This window comes from Phyllobates terribilis, unplaced genomic scaffold, assembly GCF_046119375.1.
Source record: "Phyllobates terribilis strain yellow unplaced genomic scaffold, ASM4611937v1 Scaffold_2__4_contigs__length_985480577, whole genome shotgun sequence".
Classification (NCBI taxonomy): Eukaryota; Metazoa; Chordata; class Amphibia; order Anura; family Dendrobatidae; genus Phyllobates; species Phyllobates terribilis.
The window spans coordinates 468,071,319-468,096,389 of NW_027362762.1; the positions used below are offsets into that span (position 1 = coordinate 468,071,319).

Genomic DNA, 25,071 nt, shown 5'->3' on the forward strand with positions numbered 1-25,071 from the left:
TATGACCTAAAATAAGTAGGAGACAATAAACTGGTGATAAAGTCACAATTGCCAATCAAAACTTGAATAAGTGAGGACTAAAAATACCCAAATATATTATGTAAACTAGAAAATGTCAGACCTTAAGGTAGTCTCCAGGAGTGAGGGCAAATGTCCGAGCTCTCAGCTGTACACCTTTTCCAGGCTGGCTCTGGATGGAGTAGATGCACTCATGGTGGTTGCTGTAGTTGGCTGGATAGTTGGGGGACAACAAGACGCCCTGCGTTCCAGTGACTGATGCTCCACACTCAGCTGAAATAAGAAGGGGGCAAGGAGTCAAGATCTACAAGACAGACTAAGACCTTTAATAATAGAGGGGGGTGGTATTCTATACATGTAGTTGGATTGATAACTATATTTAGCTTCTACGTATAAGTTAATCTAATATATGCTTTCACAAAAAACAATTTCATACTGTATATATTTCTATTTTCCTGAAACTTTACCAATCAAAGTACCATGAATATCTTTCCTACGGCATGTTTTACACCGTCAACACAGTTAAAAAAAAAACTACAAATATAAAACCATGCTCATAGAAGCCACAATACAAAACTGTACAGAGATTCTAGGTGTAAAAATCGCAGATATTTTACCATCAACTTACTGACATCTTGCTCCTCACTACTCTACCACAATAGATCGACTTAAGCTTTTCCAATGTGGAGCGGAACTTTATCTTCAATGAGACATTGAACTTCTCTGATGTGAGCAGTACAGACTGCAGAGCAATTTTCAACCAAGAACGTATCACACATTATTGATGCTGGAATTTTACTCTGCATTTCTAAAGTTTGTGTCTACTGGAAAAGTTGCTACCATGTTTCTCATTTCAGACTGATATATACTATGTCATATATATTTTATTACTGCGTTTTATTTTGAAAAGTAACCTATTTGTTAACTTTCCTGACATTACAAGTTATTATCATTTCTTCCTATACCAGCAGTAACTCACAGTATATTCCATCAATTGTGTTGTAATAGAAAGCAAATTGCACTTTTCAGCGCTGCATTTCATTTCAGTTCTAATTTAGTCATTAATCACGGTGCCTGTTTATCACAGGGGATCACACTGGTAAATGTCAAGTTGGCAATTCTGGAACTATCCCCACAAGATATGAATTGCTCAGTAAAAAATATATATAATCCACGCAATCATAATGCATGCTGATTTTTGATACATGTTTAATAAAAAAATAACTGTCCACTGCCTTGAGTTATATCAGCTAGATTGTTCTCATAATTGCAGCGATATTATTTTGTACAAGTTACAGATTTAAGGTCAGGATTATATAGATGCTTTATATGTGTTAATGGGTATAGTAAATATCAATGTTGCTCTGCTGTATCCATTTCCTAATATGTGCAATGTTGGCACTATAGGCTTTTAATCCATAGTACTTGCATATAAAGATGCTTATTTCTGGCCTACAATATCAATCTTTTGGACCTACATTAACAACATACAAAAAAAGGCAACTTTTGGTATTGGCCTAGATAAAATATATCCTTCTATCTTAAAAGGGTTATCTGGGACTATTTTATTTTTTCTTGTGAGCCTTAGAAATTACAGGCTAAATACCTGTCTGTTGTGCCCGGAGAGGTCACAAACTGCTCCTGCCGGTGATTCTGTGATTTCTGGTGAAGTCACGTCGACAGAGCAAATGCTTCTCTTCCACTCTGTTCTGTTGACAGAGCTTGGCTGCCAATGTCATGCTGATTGACAGCTGGACCCTGCTGTACAACTACAGAGAGCCGGCTGTCAATCAGTATGATACGGGCAATCACGCCATGTTGAACAGAGCAGCCCGGAAGAGGAAGAGCTGCTCTGTTGACGTTATGCAGCATAATGGGCAGAATAGGCAGGTAGTTAACAAATACCTTCCTGGTAGTTGTTAGACCCTTGATAAAAAAAATAAAATAGTCCCAGATAACTCCTTCAACTAAACTTGTTTGTAAAAACTTTGCAAACCTTCTTGAACAGACAGAACATAAAAGGTCTAGCTAAACCGTGTTCCTATTTATATGAAGACTTTCACGAGGTATACTGACAACTGTAGTACAATGAAACATTTTTGGCACAGAGAGTCGAAAACCAGTGAGACTTCATTCAATACAACAACATAACTACAATTGCATATCTCAGTTCTAAAACAACTAAAACACAAAAATCTCTACTGTGCAGAAATCATCAAACTTCATATAATCTAGCATCTCCTATGTTAAAAAGTCCGGTAAAGAAGGGATTTTTGCCTATTGACAATTTTAATTTAATCTATAAGGGAACTAAACGAAAAATGAAAGCACAGGACCACCTACCAACACACCTTGGGAGAGGCGAACTCCACACACGCCGTCTACCTCCCAGGCAGGTGATCCGAGAAGCTCCTTCCAAACGATATCCAGGGAAGCAAGAGAATGTCAAGGAATCACCAACTCCAAATTGTAGCCCCTTCCGGATGCTGTAGGCCGGGACCTCAGGCTCATCACATGGCTCCAGATCATACTCTGCAGTAACAAGCAATACGATGAAAACAACCATAAATAATTAACAATAATGAAAGCATTACTATTTTATAGCAAATGAGTTAATGATGTGTTGCATCCCAAAGTTTTTGGTTTCTAAAGGTCTACAAGTAAACCTACAGCATTGCATTAAATGAGAAAGTGATCATCATAAACAATTTAACCACAGAAAGTTCAAGTTCCATCTGTAGCTCGCTATTCTGTTTTAATGAGGACAATGTATCCTGCAGATATATCCCCCATTCAGGGACACCCTCTGTCTCGACCCTCACTTGATACCTGAACAACATTTCTGTAAATGACTAGACTTAAGGCTGGAAAGCACAACTTGTACATTTCTAGGAAGCAGCAATTGCTGTCAGCCCTATAAAATAAATTATACATTGTAACTGGCAGGGACATATGATTAGAGAAGTGGATGCAGTGTATACAGAGCAGCAGTGTTACACACACAGCCTCTGGCAGAACATTTGTATCCGTCACAAGGAAATTAAGCCTGAGCATCAAGGAAGGTTGAGACAGGCAGAGCCGAATAGAGGTCTTTCCTTCTCACTCACTCAAGTGCTGAAATCAGGATTACTAGGAATCTAGTCATCAACCCCTTCACTGCCAGTATATATCGTAATTGCACTACTTTTTATAGTTCTCATCCTGGTGAACAAGGAGCTTGAGGTAGAGATTTCAGCAGTACAAGATGCAAGACATGATTTCATGGCTTCCCTTAAATTAAGTCCTGAGGCAAAAACTTTGTCAAGTAGAATGCCGTGACAAGCCCTTTCTCGAAGTGCTACACTGTCCAACCACATTAACCTGGATTCACAACCTCAATGTCACGAACTCGATTGCCAAGTTTAGTCAATGTACTTCTCTTTAGTAACCATTTGCTTGTGCAGATCTTCTTTGAGATTGAATTACCATAAGGTCGAGACTTTTTTATTCCTCTGTCAGACAGCTCTACATTTTTTTTCCAGCACCTAAAACAGTTTTATTGAAATATTAAGTAGAAATGCATCAATCCAGTTATATATAAATCTAAAGCAAAATATTCTGAGGAATAGTCAGATCCTTAGGTCTGCAGATTAAATAAATTAATTAACTTTATCCATCAATTTAAACAATTTTACTTATTATTCAAGGTCAAATGATTTGTCAGCTTTGAAGCTCCTGAAGCACCTTTTTTTTTACTTTCTTTAGTAATAGCTAAATAAAGAAAAATGACTAATCATTAGGTTAATGAATTGATTCATTTATCTATTATATCTGTGACAGAATTTTCTGTAGAGTTTTTATGCTTGACACAAAAGTTTATATGATTAGCAGAGAGAGTTATAGCCAAAGAGAAATATTTAATAAATGTAACGGAACTCTTATCTTGGTATATTGTTACTTAAAGTAGTTGTCTACTTCGGAAAATCTTTAATTTTTAAAGGGATTGTGTGAACTTCTTTTCTATAAGAGTGCACTGACCCTGACTCCTGCCTCCTGCTTTGCAGGGGGGTGATGTGCTCCTAAACACATTCATACCAAGTTTAAGAACGTATAACGTTCGAAACGCGTCTGGTAAGATCTAACTCTTTTTCTCCCAATGTGCCCCTATTTTTTATCCATGGATTACAGTGATATATGCTTATGAAAAATTACCTGGATACTTGTCTGCTTTTAACCAATACCGAATAAAGAAGTCCTTGTTTTTATAAATCGGCTTCCTGAGAGCTGGATCATTTCTCTTCCTGTCCTATTTGAGTGCTTGTAGCAGTGCCGATCACAGACTCTGGGACAATCCAAGGTGCTGGAGGGTGCACCGGTTCTCTATTTTTTCTTGCTCCTAAACATTGACATATCGGACCAGAGGCATAGTTGCATGACTGGTCCAAGCAGAGCACTCTCCCAGGCTGCTACATGAGGCAACTTTGCCTCCTCATCATGGAAGAAGCACAGAGGGACTAAGCCTGGTCAGATACAGTGATCTGGCCAACTCCAGAGCACAGAAAGCAGCCATGCTAGTGATGTGCTTTTTTATCTAGTTAACCATCCAATCTGAGACTCGAAGGTGGCCGGCAACCCAGGCAGCCAGCTGTACACTATAGAATTAAAAATCCCAAGCAAGATGTTTGTTGGCTGATTAGAACATTTATGTGGGCCATTAAATAGGATCTGTCACTAGGTCTAAAGTTACTAGTTTTGGTCTTTCATTCCCAGAGTTCCCTAGAGTATTTTGTTTTTTTCCTTTTAAAAATACAGCATATGGTTACAGAGATGTAAGAATAGCTATTACAGAGATTTTCTGTCTTTTTAAGGGTGGGCATGTCTCTGCATTTCATGGACAATAGAAAAAGTTCTTTGATTTCAGTGTATTTCACCACTGGCTTTTCATGAAGCTCCTAGGTGATGTTGGTGATCATGAGGGATCTGAGAAGGTCACACTTCTAAGAAACAATAATTCTCAGATTGGACAACCTGTGTACCCAAGGTTTCAATCAAAATTGATTTTGTTGTTGTTATGTTTTCAAAATCTTCTGGCAAGTGGCATAAGTATACACGGCAGAAGAAATTAGAATATTTGCACTATTTTAGTGGAAGTGTAATGTGTCATGGGGCAGTAGCCATGGGCGAGGTACTCGTATCTTACGCCCCGGCATGTTATATGAAGGTGGGGTTCCTGGCTGAGTGTGTGGACTTGAGCTATAGGGGCGCTATACCCTCTCAGGCTGCATGATGCCGGTGACTTCGGCTGGCCAAGAACAATCTTTTACTAAACAGCAACTTGGTGGGAGCTATGTACAGTAGATAGCGAGTCCATAAATTCACGAACGTTTCCTTTACATAGAGAATCTTCAACATCTTCATATACATTCCTCCTTTCCTTTTCAGAATGACTCGGTTCTGCCTCACTCAGTCCTATATCTTCACAACTACCCAGCACAGTACTACAGTCCAGTAAGTGAGAATCCCATTCTCAACCCGCGTCCTCTTCCCTCTTTAGAGAACTAGTTTGCCAATATGGCCAGGACTTAGCTTCTCCACCTTTGGTGCTTTAGAACTGCCACCAGGATTATTCTTTTCATCTCATGTTCTCTATCCCATCCTGGCTTGTTACATCTCTGAGTTATAAACTCGGAGCCGCTGTCCCAGGACCCATCTCCAGTGCATCACTCTGTCCTTTGGTCACTTCTCTCTTTCCCTCTCTCTCTTCACTCAGGATAACGCCATTCACTGCTTCGAAATCCACTCACGTCAGGGACACCCACGTCATTGGGTTCTGCTCACTAGTCAGGCTATAGGTCTGCTTTTACGGCACGCTGGGCCATATCTGATTTCCTGACAGGAAACTGTCTCTGTCCCTTCACCTTATACCCTCCCACTCTGGGCTAGTCCTAAACATTAACTCTGTCAATGTCTACTCACTACCTGTTGCTGGGCAAAACACAGCTTCATCACATGAAAATGCAAATCATTAAACAGGCAAACATTATAATGCATCACATCACAACAACGCACGTCTTCAAGGGGGAACGTGGGCAGTATGTCCATTTCCTTACACATCTGAAGCCGATTCAATTCTCAAAAAGATTGACAGCTATCATTGAAATCAATAATATGATGTCAGCCACACATTCTCTCTTAAAAAACTAATACCAGTGAATTTATTAGTTGTCATGTTTGGAACTCCAAGATCCAAGTTATATACTATCTGAGCTAAAACAAAACTTGACATGTTCTGCTAATCCGCGGGAAACCTTACACCATTATGGATGATTGCAACACATTAACAGAAGTGACCTTACCTGAAAAAGTGACATTAAATCCCTCATAGGACATGGAAAAATCTGAGAGAAAGCGAAGTTGAGCTGTAAAGTTTCCATATAATCCAGCACTAATAGGAGCCGGTAGCCTTGAGCCGGTGAGACGTTTTAGTGGCTGGCTGAAACTACCATTTTCTGTGATGAGTAGAAAATCATGGCCGCTCTCCAGGTGGAAGGTGTGAAAGGTGAAGAATACACCTGATGGGTGAGAATACAGCCATCAGCATATATCAGGGTACAGCAATTGCATTCTTCTTCTTTATTAAGAAAAGGTCTCCACAAATAAGAAAGTCTGGGTGATTTCGCCCACGAGTTACAAATGATGGCAGGTTTAGCAATAGTGTCCTAGACAGACTATTATGTGACAGCATTAAATGATAAATGCCATTTTTATCTCTCATAAATGATTAGTTTGTTCATTGAAATGGGACGATATTTAAGATTGCTCATTATCAAGTACATTGGATGAAATATCACTCCTTTCAGTATGGAGGAACTCTTAAATTTAGGTTAAATTCATGCATTACATTCAGTTTAACCTTTTTAACTTTAAATCTTCCTTTATTGGCATATAACAATAACAGATAATAAGATACAATATGATGCTATAGACATATACCTAATCATAACTACTCAGAGCCCCTACAACTTTGTGCTGAATTTAGGAGGTCTCATGGCGCCGAATTGCAACTGAGTTTGCCTGCATAGATGTCCTTATATTGAGCTGTTCTTTGAAAAATCTAGTATATGTGTTGCAAATTTCCATCATAAGTACATAAATGTACATAATAGTATAATATTCATACTGTTTATAAAATACATTTAATACACAAATATGGCAGCAGTTACATTGATGGCTGTGCTGCACCACAGCAATAGCGTAAGGTAGTGATTATACATAGGGACTGAATACACCCATACTATGCTAATAGTGCTGGGCACCAAGATTCAGTATACTATGAACGCAGCATGGCGGCCGTCATGTTAGCGGATGCTACCTCTGTACGTTGTGAGGGATTACATTATTAACTGTGAGAGGGGTGAGCAGAACTGATACTTAGGTAAAAAATCTCTGGGTTGGAAGAGAAGAGGCTGCATCTGAGGAAATATTGGCATATTAAGACTATATTTAAATATTATAGAAAAATGTAACCCAAAATATAAAATGAGCATGTATTTAAAAATAAAAAAGCTGATATAGTCATAGTTTGATATAGTGACATGGACTGTAGAGATGATCTATTGTAAATATCAAAGAGCTGTTGAATGAAATTAGAATAGGCCATCAGTGTATGATTGCTGCAGTGAAGCATTCATAGTTTATCCAGGCACCACATTATGCATACAAGTGCTGATGCGCTTGATACTCAGCCTATTCTAGTGAACAAGGCTAAATGGGATTGAGCTGCAAGACCATGACAGAAACATTCATAGTTACAGTAATATACAGTCGCTGTTGTTGATACATTGACGATCTGTTTTATAACTAAATGATAATATTAGAAATCCATGAAAATCCACACAGTAAAGTAAGGATTCAGGGGAAATATATTTAAAAAAACATCTAATTTCTGGAAGAAATCTGATGTAATATAAAGATTTCCATTGATATTGTTAACAGAGTTTATATTTTCCTAGTTTTGGATGATGATTAAACATACTAGTATCCATGAAAGTTTTAGAGTTTTAAGCTATGTTCACTTTTTCATGTGGATTCTGTGCTCCATGTGTGCTTTTTTTTTAGATTTTTTTAAAAGGTTTTTAAAATACCTGGTGGAATAAAATGTGCAAGTCACTTCTTTGTAATGGAGCCTAATGAAATCAGTTCCAGACTTAACTCTGTCAAATCAAAAAGCTGCATAAAATGCTTCTGGAAAAAAACTCTTTTGAAACCCTTCAAAATCTCATCAAAAAAAGAAATACTCCTTATAAAACTCCCCAAAAGAATTCTCAAAAACTCAAAACTCTTCAAAAGCTTGCAGTTTCTGCTCCAAAAACTCAGCAAAAATACTTAATGTAAATACACCTCCAGGAAATGGAGTACATTTCTATCCTCTTTTGTGGAATAAATAAAACTTTGGTAAATGCGCTTGGCCATGTTTTCTCCGGCTTAGCTCTGACCACTGTACAAAACGTTGGTGGAGCTGTACAGGACTGACATAAAAATGCCAACATTTGCAACATTTTTGCGCAAGTGCGAGTTGCAAAAAAAAATTGTAACATTTCAGTTTTATGGCATAATTAATGAATCAGCCCCTAAATGTTTATTGGTATAATCTGGGAAACAGAAGAGAAAATAAACGTGACTTATTTTTCAAAATAGGGATGTGAAATGTAAGCTTTTACCTTTCCCATGTGAAGTTTCTATAGTCCAAGTGCAGTTTAGATTATTAGGATAAAAATCAGGAAAACCTGGAGATAAGATTGTTCCACTTGATCCGTGGATATAACCTCCACAAAGAGCTACAAAGAGAACACCACTTCAAATTAGTGACATTTATAGGCTGAAGACTTCATTATATTAAGATGAAATATATGTAATAAATATCAGGAACTAAATTAATATTACCTATCAATAATGTATGGGCTATGAGGGCACTTGAATATTTTTTTAGTTTTGCTATTTTATATTACCATAATCTATAATAATACATTCCCTGGGAGAAGGAGAAATCCAGTTTTATCACAAAATTGTGCATAGCTTTCACAAAATCTTAAACTGAAATGTTTAAAATTGACAAACTCCAGAATACGTCATAAGCATCCATGCACAATTGTATGTCTTCATGTATACTTATATGTCCAATCATACCTTCACAGCTGGGCAGTGGTCTGCTCCACTGGAAGTTCGGCTCACATTCCAGTGCTTGGTCATCACTGAGGGTATAACCTGAATCACAGCTAAAAGTCACAAGAGCCCCAACATAAAAGTCATTGCCATGTCGCTGACCATTGACTGGAATTCCTGGATCAAGGCAGTGATCTGACTGCAATTTTACAGCTGAAGGCATAAAAAAAAATTAATAAGATTTACACCACCATCATCATCATTATCACACAAACATGGTGGTATGTATGAAAGTCAATTGAGCTAAGTAATAACGTATAACGTATGTACATAATGTCACACATAGAACAGTTCTGATTTTTACAATAAATGAATCAAGAAGAATAATATAAATAGGTTAACACAACTAATATAACAAGTAGTTTCTCCAAATTCCACACAAAATGCAGTTTTAATGATTATTGCAGTCTCAGAATTATTCAACCCCTTTGTGACAAGCATCTTTATACTTAGTAGAGGATCCTTTGACTTTATGAGTTGCTGGAAAAGTGATGCATATTTCCACACCATAATCTGGCAGTGTTCCTGAGGAATCTTAACCCATTCCTCATGTGCTATGGCCTCTAGTTCACCGAGCCACCATCATGCTTCACTGTAAGCAGGGGATTCTTTTTCAATATATGCTTTATTCTTCCTTACGCTATGGTTTTGACAATCTGCCTCCTCCTCTAGAATCTGGTAGCAGCCAGCTTCCTCTTTCTGCCAGTGTTCCAATAACTTGCAAACTATACTACAACTGTATTTCTAGGAACATTCAATGCCTTTGCTTTCTTTTTATATCCATTTCATTGTTTGCAAAAGGCAATAATCTTTTAACTTTTTGGGCCACTTTCTTAGCCATATTTCTAACTTGCAATAAAATGTCACAGTCACAACACCCTAGCCAGCATTTGATGTGTCTTTTTTTCAAACACACCTGATACAACTTATGAAGCCCTTGAATATTACATCAGGTGTGCTTGAGACAACATCTGATTTGTAAATGTAGTTCTTATGAGGGATTCTTTTCAGGGGATTGAATAAATCCCAGAACATTGTAGTCTCTAAAAGTGGAACTTTTTGTTGAATTTGGAGAAACTACTTAATCTATTAGTTGTGTTGTCCTATTTAAATTGCTATTGCTTGATTGGCTTACTGCAGACATAAAAAAAATAGTAAGGTGGGCTAATAAAAATAATTTGCAATGGGGGTTAAATAATTTTGATTGCAACTGTATATTATTAGATCTTATACAATCCAATAGAGAACGTCTACACAGATTACCAGGTAGTTCACCATATACTGTAGATGCAATTAATTGCTTAGGGCTCATTCAGACATTCGTGAAAATCAGTCCGAGTATGGACCACTATGTATGGACTGGCTGAGTGTCTCCCAATTGAAGCACAACAGCTTCATGTATTCTTATGAAGCTGTCATGCGCAAAAATACAAAAAACCTGACCAGCACCTCCATATAATGTGAACAGGTGCAAGCTGCAATAATTGCATAACATACTGCCTCCTCCAAAGGAGGAGGCAGTACGTTATACCTTGCACCTGTTCACAATATACCTTGCACCTGTTCACACTATATGGAGGTGCTGGTCAGGTTTTTTGCAGTTTTCCATTGGAGGTTGTGACTGCCTCCTTTCTGACTCTGCACTCCTCCCATCAGCCCAAGGGTGCTTTTAATTAGTGCTGGTTCCTATCTGCCCATTTAAATTGTAGGCTTATAGCCCGAGAGAGGCATGCTTAGTAGGATAGGTACTTATCAGGGGGAGGTTACCTTGCTGTGGTTGATGGGTATCCATGAATTGGCCAATTTATTCGCAAAGAGCCTTCATTTTTTGTAAGTACATTTTGTTTAGCAACAATGCAGTTTAGATCTCATGTATTCAGAGTTTTATAGGTCCTTGCATAGCGGTCTGAGATTGGACCCAGATCCATGGATGTGTGCATCAGCCCTTATTGTGGGTCTCTAATAATCTTCATATGTGAGTTTCATGTCTCAGGCACACGACCATATCACAGCTTTGCTTTGGTAAACAGGCAAGCATTATAATGCATCAAATCACAACAACACACGTCTTCAAGGAGGAACGTGGGCAGTATGTCCATCTCCTTACACATTTGAGTCAAAACAGAGCTTCCATAGAGGTACATGCAGTGGTGTAACTTCAATCTTGTGGGTGGCAATACAAAATATCCAACCGTGCCCTTAACTATCATAGCATAGGTCTTCTCACATAGGGGCTTTTTTGGCCCACAAGGCTCCATGGCACATGTGCGACTGCAACCTCTACAATCACTATAACTACATGCATGTGTACATGGATCCCTTCCTGTGACATTATTGTTCCTTTTATATAACCGCTTTGGGAATTTTTGTATACTATTAGTATGGCCTTCCATTTCCATGAGATTCTCTGTATATAAAAGGGCAGGGACCAAGTCTACCTCAGTATTATAATCTTATAGCAAAATGTCATTTTTGCAGCGAGGAGTATTGTTTTAAAGACAAATTACATAGTACAGGTTGATAAAATATTTTCCAACTGTGTAAATGATATGAAGGCATTTATAATAAACGAAATGTTATTTTCTTCTTTTTATGGAGTCCATGGAGCTTGATTTGTGCATACCACAAGGAGCTCTTGTACTATAACCATGGAGAGATCCTCTTCATCACGTCATCATGACCAATCTGCAGAACACAGTGGTCTGCGAGATGTCAGAAGGGGGCGCCAGGTGTCGGACCCCCACCTATTTGATATTGATGACCTATTATGAATAAATCATCAATATTTATGTCCCTGACAACCCCTGGCTTTCTGTTGATTGTGCCGATTCCTTTATTATTAGTAATTTTAATTTACTTCTAGACAAACAACTCAAATTTTGTAAAAGCATAATGGTGCATGACTAAAGCTGCTAAAAAGTCTTCTATCTACAAGAGTAAGATATTATATATCTTTTATGCTTCTGAAGCAAATCGACTTCTTGTATAATCATGGTTGGCAAGAACTGTATATATTATGTGAAACTGAAGGTTGAAGATGATGAGGTATTATGATGGTCTTCCTTTATATCTAGGGGCTTTATGTGCAGCTTCAGTATCTATAAAGTAATCTAGATATCAAGTAACTTAAAATCTTTGCTGACAAGCAAAGAAAAGTCACATTTTCATACCAGATGTCTTGAAGCTAGGAAATACATTAATTAGATATTAGTATAGCTGCTGTCAGTGTGGATGTAGTCATAACCGGAATGTTTTTAACTATTTTCTAGGGCAGGTCTTCACAAGGTTATCCCAAGGCAGAACACTTAGGCAAAACAGCAAGAATTAATTAAAAATTTCTATTCACTTTTTAAAGAAACGTATTAGAGTGACATCCGTCTTGTTATGGAATCTTATAAAATGTAATTCCTTTATAGTGTATTCTATAAGACAAAAATATATGTGACAATGAGCAAGTGATCCAAAGACTGCATTTATATGTATATATATACTGTATATATAGCTTATCAAATATGGGATGGACAGGAGAGGGCCCCTTTGCAAGAACAGAATATGGCCCCCTTGCTATCTAATATCTCATCATCGAGTGCCCTTTTATGTATCTCTAGCAATTCCCTTGTAATTATAAGCTATGAAATTCATCAGTTATGTCCATTATATGCAATTTAATAGACAGTCAAAAACTTCTATCAAGGTGTCAGTGGATCCTTTAACCAACCGGGCCCCTGTGCAGCTCCAAAGTTTACACATAGAGTATGTCGTCCCCCAGTGTGAAGCATTAATATTTAGCTCTTTGGCTGACACAGAACTAATTTCCTTTATATATTTATCAAATTGGTAACCATTGCTGTTGAGAAAGGGTAAGGATAACATTCAAGCAAAGAATGGCTTAACAAAAAAGGGTCCAAATGTTAATTGAACCTTTAATAGTACACATGGCATGTTAGCATGCAATATAGCATGATTTCTATGTATGGCTTTGCCATCCTAGGCTAGGGATCTAGACTGCAGAGTTTTTGGCAAAAAATACCATATATAAGGGTGAGTCAAAAAAATTTCTGCACTCTGGTTATATTAAAACTTCTGTTGACTACACTGTCTTATCAGCTCTTTATGTACAATATTGGTGTCTCCATAGTTTCTGTTGTGCAGATATGAACGTGTTACATCAATTCATTTGCGACTGTGGTGTGAGAAACAATGGCTGCCACAATTTGCACAAAAAAAGGAGCCGCATGCAGTGATTCATTTTTTTTTGCTCTCATGGTGTATCTGATGCTTATATTAATCGATGACTTCATGCACAGTATGGAGAAATTGTTTTGTCGGGAAGAAGTGTGTATAAATGGATAGAGAAGTTCAAGGAAGTCCATGAAGAAGGAGCCGGATGCCCGTCCACAACTGATGACACCCTTGAGCATGCACGTGAACCAATCCTGTTGGATAGATGAGTGCCAGTGGATTATGCGGCAAATCAGCCGTACGAGGATGAAGATTCACAGCTGATAAAATAGTGAAGACAGCGATGTACTTGTGGCTCGTAGCGCAGCCGACATTTTTCGTTTATTGAGTTAGTTCAAAAGCTTGATGACAGATGGACAAAGTGTGTTAAAAAGCAGGGAGATTATGCTGAAAAATGGTGCATTTGTCTTTTCTGGAAGTTGATTAAAATAAAAGTGCAGATTATTTTTGACTCACCCTCGGAGAGATAGATAGATTGATTGATCATTTTGTTAGTACCGGAGCGGGAACAATACTAAATAATAGCTGATGAGTTAATACAGCGACACATTTACATCCATAACTGTACTTAGCAGGGAACAGACAGAAATGTGAAACAGAAGCGAGTTCTGGGAAATAGTCTTTTGGCAGCTCTCATTCAAAGCAAAGGAAAAAGAATCCAAATTAGGGCGAAGTAAAAGCAGCTTTCTTATTCAATAATGCTGTCCAGAAGTCATTACTCCAGTTGTTATGGTAAAAGAAAATCAATAAAGATGATCAGACTGCAGAGTGCGGAACAGCTTCTAATAGATTTAAGCTCTCCAAACATCGAGCAGCGGCCCAGTAACACAATGACGCCAATTTCTCTATATTTGAGGGGTGCACTGCGCTACCTGCTGAGCTTCCAGCTACACAAATGAACAATTCCTGAAAGTCCGACCTTCAGATTTATTCTTTTCACTGGGTAAGAATAATTATTTGTAATGAAATAGAAGCAACTTGGTTCTTTTTTTTATCTTCGATCAACAGAACAGACGCAGAATCAGCAAAAAAAGTAGCATTTTGGAGCCAGGTTGAAATGCATTTTTTTTTGTATTATAGTAAAATTGGTATATAAGGGGGATATTATGGTCCAGCATGTAAATATTACATAAAGATATGGCTTACTTTCATAGCGGATTTGAAAGCCGACATCGGAATGGCTCTTGTCAGTGCTGAAGAGGAGGTAGAGGAAATTGCTGGTACTGATCAAGAACTGGGGAACCTGTGTGCCGTCATAGACCCCAATCAATGGAGAAGAATAAGACTTTCCATCCCTCACCTCCAGTGTGTCGTAATTTACTTCAGTCTTAAACCTGCAGGAACAAAGAAGACAAAGTTGTAAATTATAACAAAGAATCCATCCTCCAGAAAATCATGTAAGACCACGGCCCCACTATCAGTATTCGGTCAGTATTCGGTCAGTATTTTTTCTCAGGAGTGGGAGACAAAACCAGGTGAGGAACAATCAGAGAAAAGGTATAATAGAAACAAGTCACAAATTCTGCATTTATCACCCACTCCTTGTTTTGTCTTCCACTCCTGAGAAAAAATATTGACCGAATACTGACCCAAATACTGATAGTGGGGCCGTGGCCTAAGGCTCCTGTTAGAATAAATACAATAGGTCTTGTCTCATAGATTAGATACTTGTAGTTACATTATAAATATAATTATGATATAATTAATATATTTATAAAATAATAAGGACTTTAGTAGTAAGAATGGCATGACAGAATGTATTACAGCCATGCCAAGTTTGGGATCTAGATTTGGGACTTTTTAGCAAGACATACCATACACGGGGGTGAGCCAAACATGTCCCCCACTCGGATTATATTAAAACGTCTGCCTTATCAGGTCTTTCCTTACGAGATTGCTGTCTCCATAGTCTTTGCTGTGCAGGTTTGAACATGTTACGTCAATTCATTTGTGACAGTACTGTGAGAAACCAAGGTTTCCACACATGAGATTTGCATAGAAAAAAAAGCAAGTGATTCATTTTTTGTGGTCTAACGATTTATCTGGTGATTATATTTATGAACGCCTTTGTGCACAGTATGGAGAAATTGTTTTGTTGGGAAGAAGTGTGTATGAATGGATAGAAAAGTTCAAGGAAGATCATCGAAGTATCAGCCATGAGGAAGGGGCCGGACGCCCATCCATCACTGATGACAGCATTGAGCGTGCACGTGAACCGATTCTGTGGGATAGATGAGTGACAGTGGATTATATGGCTAATCAGCCCTGCGAGGACGAAATTTCACATTTGATAAAAAAATGAAGACAGCGATGCATTTCTTGCTCAGCCTAAAAGATTTTTTATTGAGTGAATTCAAAAGCTTGTTGACACAATTCAACAAGCTTTTGATTAATCTCCTGCTGATAAAACATTGATTCAAACAGCAAAACTCAGCTTAGTAAGTGACACATTGCTGTAATCAAGGAATGTGTTCATTTTTATGAGAAATAGAATTTGACCACAGCCCCACTATCAGTATTTGGTCAGTATTTTTTCTCAGGAGTGGGAGCCATATTTTGCTTAATAAATTTCTACTTTGTTTTAAAAAATAATATTTTTCATTATAATCTATAATCAGGTACTTGACCTAAAATGCTAATAACCTATGTTTAGGCTCTTCACGACATTTGACGTACCTATATGTCATGGTCGGATAAGGGTTTCCGACCAAAGATGTACAGTTGAGTCATGGTGATTAAGTGATCAAAAAATGCTATGTGCATAAATAAAACATCAACTCGTCTAGCGAAAAACAAAACTACATGTGACTCTGTCGGCATACCTATAGAAAAATTATAGTTCTCAAAATATAGCGAATAGCGATGCAAAATCTTGTATTTTCAAAAAAAAGTGTTCTAGTGTGACAGCAGCCAAACATAAAAAAACGGATATAAATCTGGTATTGCTTTAATTGCACCAACCTGAAGAATAAAGTCGTCTAATCACTTACTGTATAAAGCACGAGAAACAGCGTAAAAAATAAATAGAACAAATTCTTGACTTGCTGTTTATTTGTTCATTCTGCCTCCTAAAAATCTCAGTAAGGCTCGGCGCACATTTATCGGATATATTTTATCCTACGCTCTACCACTTACTCCAGGGTTTCGCATAAATCTCGAAATACGTGATTCAGACGGAACCCCCGGCAGAAGATTTCCTGTAATGAGGCAGATGGAAACACTGTGGATGCCGTCTGGCCTGTGATCCGACAGTGTCCGTCTTTTTAAACGTGTATAAAAGTGCGGTAGGGCTTGAATGTGTTTTTTTTGTGGTTGTGAATGTGGTTTTTCCTGATGAAGACAATAAAAACTGCTATTCATCAATACTGCCACCAGGATACTTCCACTTGTACACCGGTAATATCCATTTGTGTCCTTGGCAGCACAGCAAAGATCCATCTCTCCATTTTTTCCTGATTACCAACAGCTTACAGTGCTCAGCACTATGCCGAAGACTGAGGTAAACTGCTGATGCACTGACAGACACTTCATGGGATCCAGCCAGGAGCGCGCACGCTGTGTAGGCTCCACCCTAAACCCTTAAAAATCCGTATTCATTATCTATGGAACTGAATATGGATTTTCTTCAGAAACAGCATAGGGAGAAATCTTCTAGAAGGTTTCTGAAATGTTTTCTTTCAGATTTCATTTACAAGGTATATTTGAAAGATTAATGAAATTACTTCATCTACATTATTATTAAATCAAAATTAAAACAACAGTTACGCTTTAACTCAACATCAGCTCTACGTTATCTTACCTTATCATGGTCTACCTTAAAGTAGATGAAGATTAAATGTATGGAGTCATGTTTATGACTACACATTGAATATACCTTGAAGATATGATAAAAAATATACTCGCTTATTGAAATGAAATGGGTCTACCATTGGTCAGGCAGATAATGTCTTCAGGTAACTTACTTATCAAATGTGATTTTTATGGGGTATCCAGGTTGTGCTTCAAGAACCCACACACAATTCAAGGAGTCCTTGTAGAACCCAGGCCAACCAGGAGACAGAATCATCCCACTTGGAGCAGTTAGATGTCCACCACATGGAGCTATTAGAAGAGATAAAAATTACATGAAAAGTGAAAACATATGTTGCAATAATATAGCAAACAAATTAACTGTTGTATCTATAAGCAAAATATTAAAGAGGAATATCTATTACTCTGCAGCTAATAATGTTTAAAAATTATCAAACTTTAGTATTGTTATACTAAGGGTTAGCACTGTAATCTTGCGGCAATGGGGTCCTGGGTTCAAAGCCCACTATGGACAACATCTGCAAGGAGTTTGTATGTTTTCCCCGTGTTTGCGTGGGTTTCCTCTGTGTTCTCCGGTTTCCTCCGACACTCCAAAGACTGATTGGATACTTAGATTGTGAGCCCCTATGGGGACAGTGATGATGATGTCTGTGAAGCCTTGTGGATATGATAGCGCTATATAAGCGTCTAAAATAAATTATCTTAGGAGATAGCTCTGAAGAAGAGGCGCAACCGTTACAGGCCCTGTAGTCAGACAAGCTAGCTGATAAAACGAATGTCATTGGTAACTCATTCTGCAGTCTGGTATGCACTCTGATACTTAGAGGCTGTAGAAGTCAAACAGATCAAAATATTAATGAAACCTAAATGCTTTTGAGCCAAATTACACAAATTTAAGTGGAAAAAATGCCCCATAAAGGTGACCATAGCCTTTAATAGTCTCCTGATTACCCCATAAACATGAATAAGATGCTTAAATACCAGGAAGGAGGAAAGCCACTTACAGACTCTTCTGTTAGCTCTTTTCATCTAGGGTTGGGGTTCTTGTAGTTGGGGGATATTTTGATTAATAAAAAATCATAAAAACTGCAATGAAATGTTTTTCATTTTTTTAAGCAGAAGGTGTAAAGGGAAAACGTGGCTATGTATAATGTAAAAGCTTTGCACTAGTTTAGCCGTAAATACGTCAAGGCAGTTAGGTTCATTACAAAGACATTTTGAGTCAAGGCGAGATATTCATCGTGATGAACTCTGCTCCATCTATAGCTACTGCATAAAAATAAGTTTCACTTTGTCCTGGTGAGAAGTCTTTAAGACATGAGTTGATAGAAGTAACGTTTCCCAAAGGAGATGCTGTGATTTTCAGTGTCTCTCTGTGGTGATTATGTTTGCGAATTATAGGATGTGTGTGATGAACATGAGTAACAAACATTCCTCAAGGAATGATTTCCGTCTTCTGTTTTTTGCTCACCTTCTCTAACCTTTCCATTTGACGTATAAACAGTACTATTCTGGTAGGGGTAATTTCCACTAATGTCTGTTATTTAGCTAGAAGGTGTAAGTCGTGTGTTTATTTTACGATCCAGTCTTATAGGTTCACACCTATTGGCAGGTTAAACACTGACCTGCCCCCTGCCTACACTATTTACTGTGCCGAGTATGAAGAACCGCTGCTGGAGTTATTCTTAGCCTAGTTTTATTCCTCTACGTCCTTCTTTACGATAGTTTGGTGCATTTACAGACCTCTTGTGTGCTGCTAAATGTTAATGTTTACAGCAGTCGGAAAAATACATCCAGAATAGACTGGTCTCCATCGAAATCTCTCATCTCATAAACCTGGAGAGCTGTGATAAGTAGAGGTGGATTTATAGTTCACCGGACACACATTGTTGTTACTGCACATTACTGACCCATTTAGCGGTATACAGTGGTAGACATTAGAAATAAGGTTGTTTCTTGGATATGTTGAAAGTGGTAGTTTGAAAACTGTGCGTGAGCAAAAAAATTAAAAATATATTGCAGAACAAAATCCTATTTTATTTATTTAGAGGGCATACACAGTAGTGGGCTTACAATAATGTTGAACAGATTTTCAACTCCTCCCAGACGGTTCTCCCACATCCTGCAAGCTGGGCTTATAATTGGAGCAAAGTGTATGTAAAGGTGCAATGCACAATACATTGGCCAGCACGGTGGCTCGGTGGTTAACACTGCAGCTTTGCAGCGCTGGGGTTCCTGCTTATAAATCCCATCAAGGACAATACCTGTAAGGAGTTTGTATGTTCTCCTCGTGTTTGTGTGGGTTTCCTCTGGGTTCTCCGGTTTCCTCCCACACTCCAAAGACATACTGATAGGAAATATAGATTGTGAGCCCCAATGGGGGCTGTGATGATGTCTGTAAAGCGCTGTGGAATTAATGGTGCAAATGTATATACCGTAAGAGAATAAAATAAATAGATTAATATTGGCTGAAACCACTGAATTTGACAGGACTGGTCATCTGCCCAATGTGCATAGAGGTATTCCAACTTTTCCCCATTTGACAGATGTTGAGGACACAAAGACCAATCTTTTTATTTTTAAGGAATTTACTCCACCACCAAAAGTGTCTAGTAGCGACTCGTACAGGATCAGCCAACAGTCTAATGTGCATAGGGGTCTACCAACTCTCCCTCGACAGATGATGTTGGGGGGAGAGAAGGATGTGTTATGTCTGATTTGAGACTGCTGATTATTTTGTTCTCCCTGAGATAAGCCATTGCCAGAGCTGTATGGCAGCGGCTCTCTCATAGAGAACACAGGAGCACTCTTGTGTATGGGGTGAGTTGGAGAGATAGCATGCCAGTTGACCAGCTACCTTTTGTGTACAGTGGGCTTAACTCCCACTTCCATATTGACAACATGCATGGCTTATCATGCATGGGTAGGTGTGTGTCAGGGGGGAACAGCTCTCAATCAAATGGTCTTGGTTCAAGCAATCTTTAGTATATAATGAGCTTGTCTTAGGAAACAATTTGAAGTTATTGAATTGTGTAGTGGGTACATGGCTTACCATGATTGAGACACAGTAATAAAGAGTATATTCTACGTTTCTCAATTTAACACAGTAAATCTATTAATTATGTCTCACTCTTGTATTTGGGTAATACGTATTAGGTACAATATGTGGATCCTAAATGTCACCTAGAACTAGCGCTGGCAACCATATGGTTATAACAGACTACACCAGGGAGCCCAGAGATTGTCAATCTTAAAGTTTCCTGGAAGATGGTCAAAGCAAGTTGCTACCCTAGAAACACAGTTTTATAGCAAGTCTAAATGTAATTTATTTTTATAGGTTAATAAACTTAAGATCAAATTCTGGGAGTGAAGCAAAAATAAGTGCAGAAAATTATTATCTGCACAAAGTAAAGAAGGTCTGACATTTAATGAGGATCTGCTACTTGCTCCAAAAATTGAGTTAAATACCTTGTTTAAAAAAAATCACTGAGACCCCAGGATTCTGCAGCTCTTTTCAGTTTTGGGCTGCTTCAAGCCATTGCAGAGATATTCACACTTGTTGCTTTTAGAGCACAATATGTGAAACTTCTGCTTGCAGACCAACTGGACGTTTCTTCAGAGTTTTGTCTATGGACGTACTTTTTCATCCCTCCCTCCCAGATGCTGTCAATCACAGCTCAGAACCATCAAAGACTGCTAGACTGCTATATCAGCTGCCAAGCTGTGATTGGCAGCATCTGGGAGGGAGGGATGAGATTGCATGCATGAAGAGAAGACTCTGAAGAAACACCCAGTTGGCCTGAAAAGCAAAGATTTCAGATACTGTGCTCCAAAACAATAAATGTGAATATCTCTCTCCAATGGAGTGACAGGGCAAAAAACAGAAAAGAAAATCAGAATCAGGATAGGTATTTAACAAGGTATTTAACTTGTTTTGAGCAAGTACCAGGCCTCTTTGAAAGGGTTGTCCAGGTTTATGACATTGATGACTTAGTCTAGAAATAGGTCATGAATATCAGATCAGTAGGAGAATGGCACTTGGCGTCCAACCAATTTGCTCTGGCAGCAAACAGATATAAACAGTGAATGGTGCTCGAACAGCACAGCTTCATTGGTGGGGATGCTGGATATTAGATCTTCCCCAGCAGTCTGATGATGATGACCTATTCTAAGACCACGGCTCCACTATCAGTATTCGGTCAGTATTTTTCTCAGGAGTGGGAGCCAAAGCCAGGAGTGGGTGATAAATGCAGAATTGGTGACTTGTTTCTATTATACCTTTTCTCTGATTGTTCCTCACCTGGTTTTGTCTCCCACTCCTGAGAAAAAATGCTGACCAAATACTGACCGAATACTGATAGTGGGGCCGTGGCCTAAGGATAAGTAATCAATAAGTCCAAAAATCCCTTTAAATATGTTGCACACCCAATGAGTGTCCACATAAATAGAGCAGAGAGAACTAATATAAAGATATAGGGCACATTAATAATTATATTCATAAGATGAGGACCATCCAAATAATATGGTTACTATATATTATACTAATATGTAATAATAACCCTGGGGGAGTGGTTGGATATGAATGCCACAGCAGATCATTAGCCGTGCACTTGTTCTGCCCCATGTTGTCACTTCTACCATTTCCAGTATAGTGTATGCTGGCCTTGTGAAAACATTATTATGAAACCATAAATTAAGTGGAACCACAGGGGTTACAACAAGAGGCACATAATTTTAAGCAACTGACCTCTGTTCTACAATAGAAAGATATAAATTAAAGGGCAGAATACAAAAAATATGACCATCAAAGGGTTAATTGTAGTAGCATTTTATGAGACAGTTATGGCCTAACAGGTCTCCATAATAAGGTTAGCTAGTGTCAGTCTTCATTGGTGTGTGTATAAGTACCAATTAGTGCAGGGTCATAATTGCAGAGCTCTATAATGCGTCAGTGATAATAGGTTATTAGAATCCGGCTCGTACTGTTAGAGTCTTATTTGCGTGGAATACAGATTTCCAGTAAGACATCTCAGCACTGTTCTTCCTTAGGCAGTCTGGGCTTCACAATGGTCAGAACGTTTCGTTACAAATAATAAAAACGCAAATATATAAAGGCTCCTAACACAATATATTAACTCTTTTACAATTAAGATTTTTTTTAATTAATTTGCTGATTAATGAAAAATGTCCCTATGCTGTACTAATTATCTAAAAACTAAATACATAAACAGATAATAGATCTAAGTGTTTCTTTAAAAAAATGTTACTTCTAGTGTAATTCTGCTCAATATTAATACTAACATATATTATTATTTTAACATTAATTTTACGCTTAATATTCAACAGAATTGGGTATGTTGACTAGCTGTTGGTGCCAATACAAGCATGTTTTCCTACAAATAGCAACTAATCAACACCATATAATTTAGTGATTTTTATAAAGTTTTTAAAAGTAGTAAATCATACACCTGTTATTAAGCCCTTGTAACTTCTTAAACAGCTCCACCCACACAATATGATGCCCCCACAACACTCCTTCCCACACACAATATCATCCTCCACAAACCCCCACACAGTATGATGTTCCCCACACAGTAAAATGCCCTTCAGTCCCCACACAGTATGATGTTCCCCAAACAGTGAGATCCACCACAGTCTGCAACACAGTATGATGACCCCCACGCAGTATGATGACCCCTACAGCTCCAACACACAGCATAGATCTCTCACAGCCCCTCACACACAATGTGATGGGCCCTACAGCCCCCATACACTTTATGATGCCGCCATAGCTGTCCACACATGGTATGATGCCCCCGCATACTGTATAATGAACCCCACAGCCCACCACACAATATTATGGAATCTATATGCAAATGAGGTAAAGTGCTTTGGGTGTGTGGAAGCTCTTCCCAAATCTTTGACTTTCTAGTTCTATTCCTCGCCTACTGCTGTCTTTGCTTGACTGCCATCTCCAATGCAGTGTAAATTCAAGCAAAGAAGCTGTCATTCAAGCAAGAGAGTGCAGTGCTGGATGGTAAATTGAGCTGAGGAGACAGAGACTTGGGAAGTGCTTTGTCATGGCCAAAGCACTTCAGCCTCATTTGCATATTGATTGGTGACTTCTTGGTAACGGAATAATAGACTGGTTAGCTAAAGGTATGGACGGACTTTGTTTTGCAATTGTTATATCCACATATAAACATTTTGGTGGGAGTTAAAAAATGCTGAAAGTTTAACGTTAAGGTTCCATGATACCTGAGACATACATTCCAGCATTATTGGAGAGAGACACCTGGAGGCACGCTAGAGGTTTGTGCTTAGAATAGATTCTTAGAGGGTTGAAACACCCTGTTTGAGGAAATCTTTTACAAGAGACATTAGGACAATGTTGCCACCAGGCTGTTCAACCCCATTGAGTGTTTCACTTGCATAATTACCTTGTTGTTGCTCTTTCTTTTGGACATAGTACCCCTTTAAGCATGTAATATATATTTTGGTTCATACACTTTAAGCTTTTTATGTGTGACTGGTTTGGGGAACATTGGGATGTTTGTCATAGGAGTCGCCCCACTGTTGTTGCTCCAGATAGTATTTTTGAATGAATGCTGAGATATCTTTAAGAATGTCTGAAGTGTTGCCTATTAGAGGTGATATTCTGTAAAACTAGCGCACTGCATGATAATGGTGTAGAATATTGTATGTGACCGTGGGGTGAAGCAGTGCATGCAGTACATAATATGAACGCTACCAAAGTGTCAGACGTTATAAAGGCCTCTGCTTCTCTCCACTCAAGGTCAGTTGCAGTAGGCATGTGGAGATTGTACGAGCTATAGCCCATGACTTCTAAATGGGGACGGGCACATTTGTAAGGGCCGCTACAGGTTACGTTACAAAAGAGAGGTTTTCTCTGCGACTGTCCCAGGTAAGAAAGATCAGTCACTTACAGGTGTGAAGGTGTTGCCAGCCACCTTTGCTAAGTGAGAGAGTGGAGAGTTATACATTCTCATAGAAGAGAAGATGTCTGCAGAGATTCAAGAGTCCTATGGGTGAGATATCTGAACTATGGTGAGAGGGGCAAAGGAAGAAAGTTGAAGACTGCCTGAGGTAGAGAGAGGTTTAGAGGTGGTAATGCCACAACTCAGAGACCAGTGAGAGTGAGTGAGGCACGGAGGCTTGAAAGAGTGAGGAAGATAGACATTAAACTGATTCGAGAGACTCACCAGAATCAGGTCGGAGGGGATGACTACCCTTTGGTAGAGAAAAAGCCTCTGTAGGAGACAGAGAGAAAGACCTGTCTGACTGATGGTAAGGCCACTATGTCAGCTCTGCTAGGGGAAGCGCTCTGACTGGAGTGCACTATAGTATAGCAAATAGACTGTCCAAGATCATTCTTGTGTTCTTGTGCATAGTTGATGCAACGTTCAAGGTTTTGCCTCCTGCCGGAAGTAAACAAGATAGTTTCACATTATTTTGAGTGATTGCTTTAGTGTTGGGACACCCACGCCTAAGGTGTGGCCTGAGTTAGTTAAAGGGGTGCAGAACAATAGCTAGAGCATCCCTAATAAGATAATGTCATTAATTGGAATAGTTTAAAGCGTAACTGTTATTTTATTATTTTATTTCAGAAATCAACAGTACACATGAAAATAAGAAACTTTCTAATATCTCTTATCAGAGAAATCTGCTTGTTTCTCTGCCAGAATTGTTCAGTCATTCTCAATATTGTCAATTTTGAGGTGAAATCTGTATTTTAATTGAAGACCGACTTTCCCATTACTGAGATAGGAGATGGCAGCT

The 25,071-nt window shown here is 38.5% G+C and overlaps 1 protein-coding gene across 2 annotated transcripts in view; it reads right to left on the reverse strand.

Moving 5' to 3' along the window:
- The window catches only part of CSMD2 (CUB and Sushi multiple domains 2), a 1,528,443-nt gene that overhangs the window by 316,653 nt on the left and 1,186,719 nt on the right, over positions 1 to 25,071 (reverse strand). For both annotated transcript variants that reach the window (XM_073665735.1, XM_073665736.1), the window contains 7 exons: positions 17,424 to 17,562; positions 14,608 to 14,795; positions 9,184 to 9,372; positions 8,718 to 8,834; positions 6,354 to 6,569; positions 2,362 to 2,550; positions 122 to 291 (listed from right to left, as the gene is read on the reverse strand). In XM_073665735.1, coding sequence (XP_073521836.1) covers positions 122 to 291; positions 2,362 to 2,550; positions 6,354 to 6,569; positions 8,718 to 8,834; positions 9,184 to 9,372; positions 14,608 to 14,795; positions 17,424 to 17,562 — 1,208 coding nt within the window. The remainder of the gene's footprint in view (positions 1 to 121; positions 292 to 2,361; positions 2,551 to 6,353; positions 6,570 to 8,717; positions 8,835 to 9,183; positions 9,373 to 14,607; positions 14,796 to 17,423; positions 17,563 to 25,071) is intronic.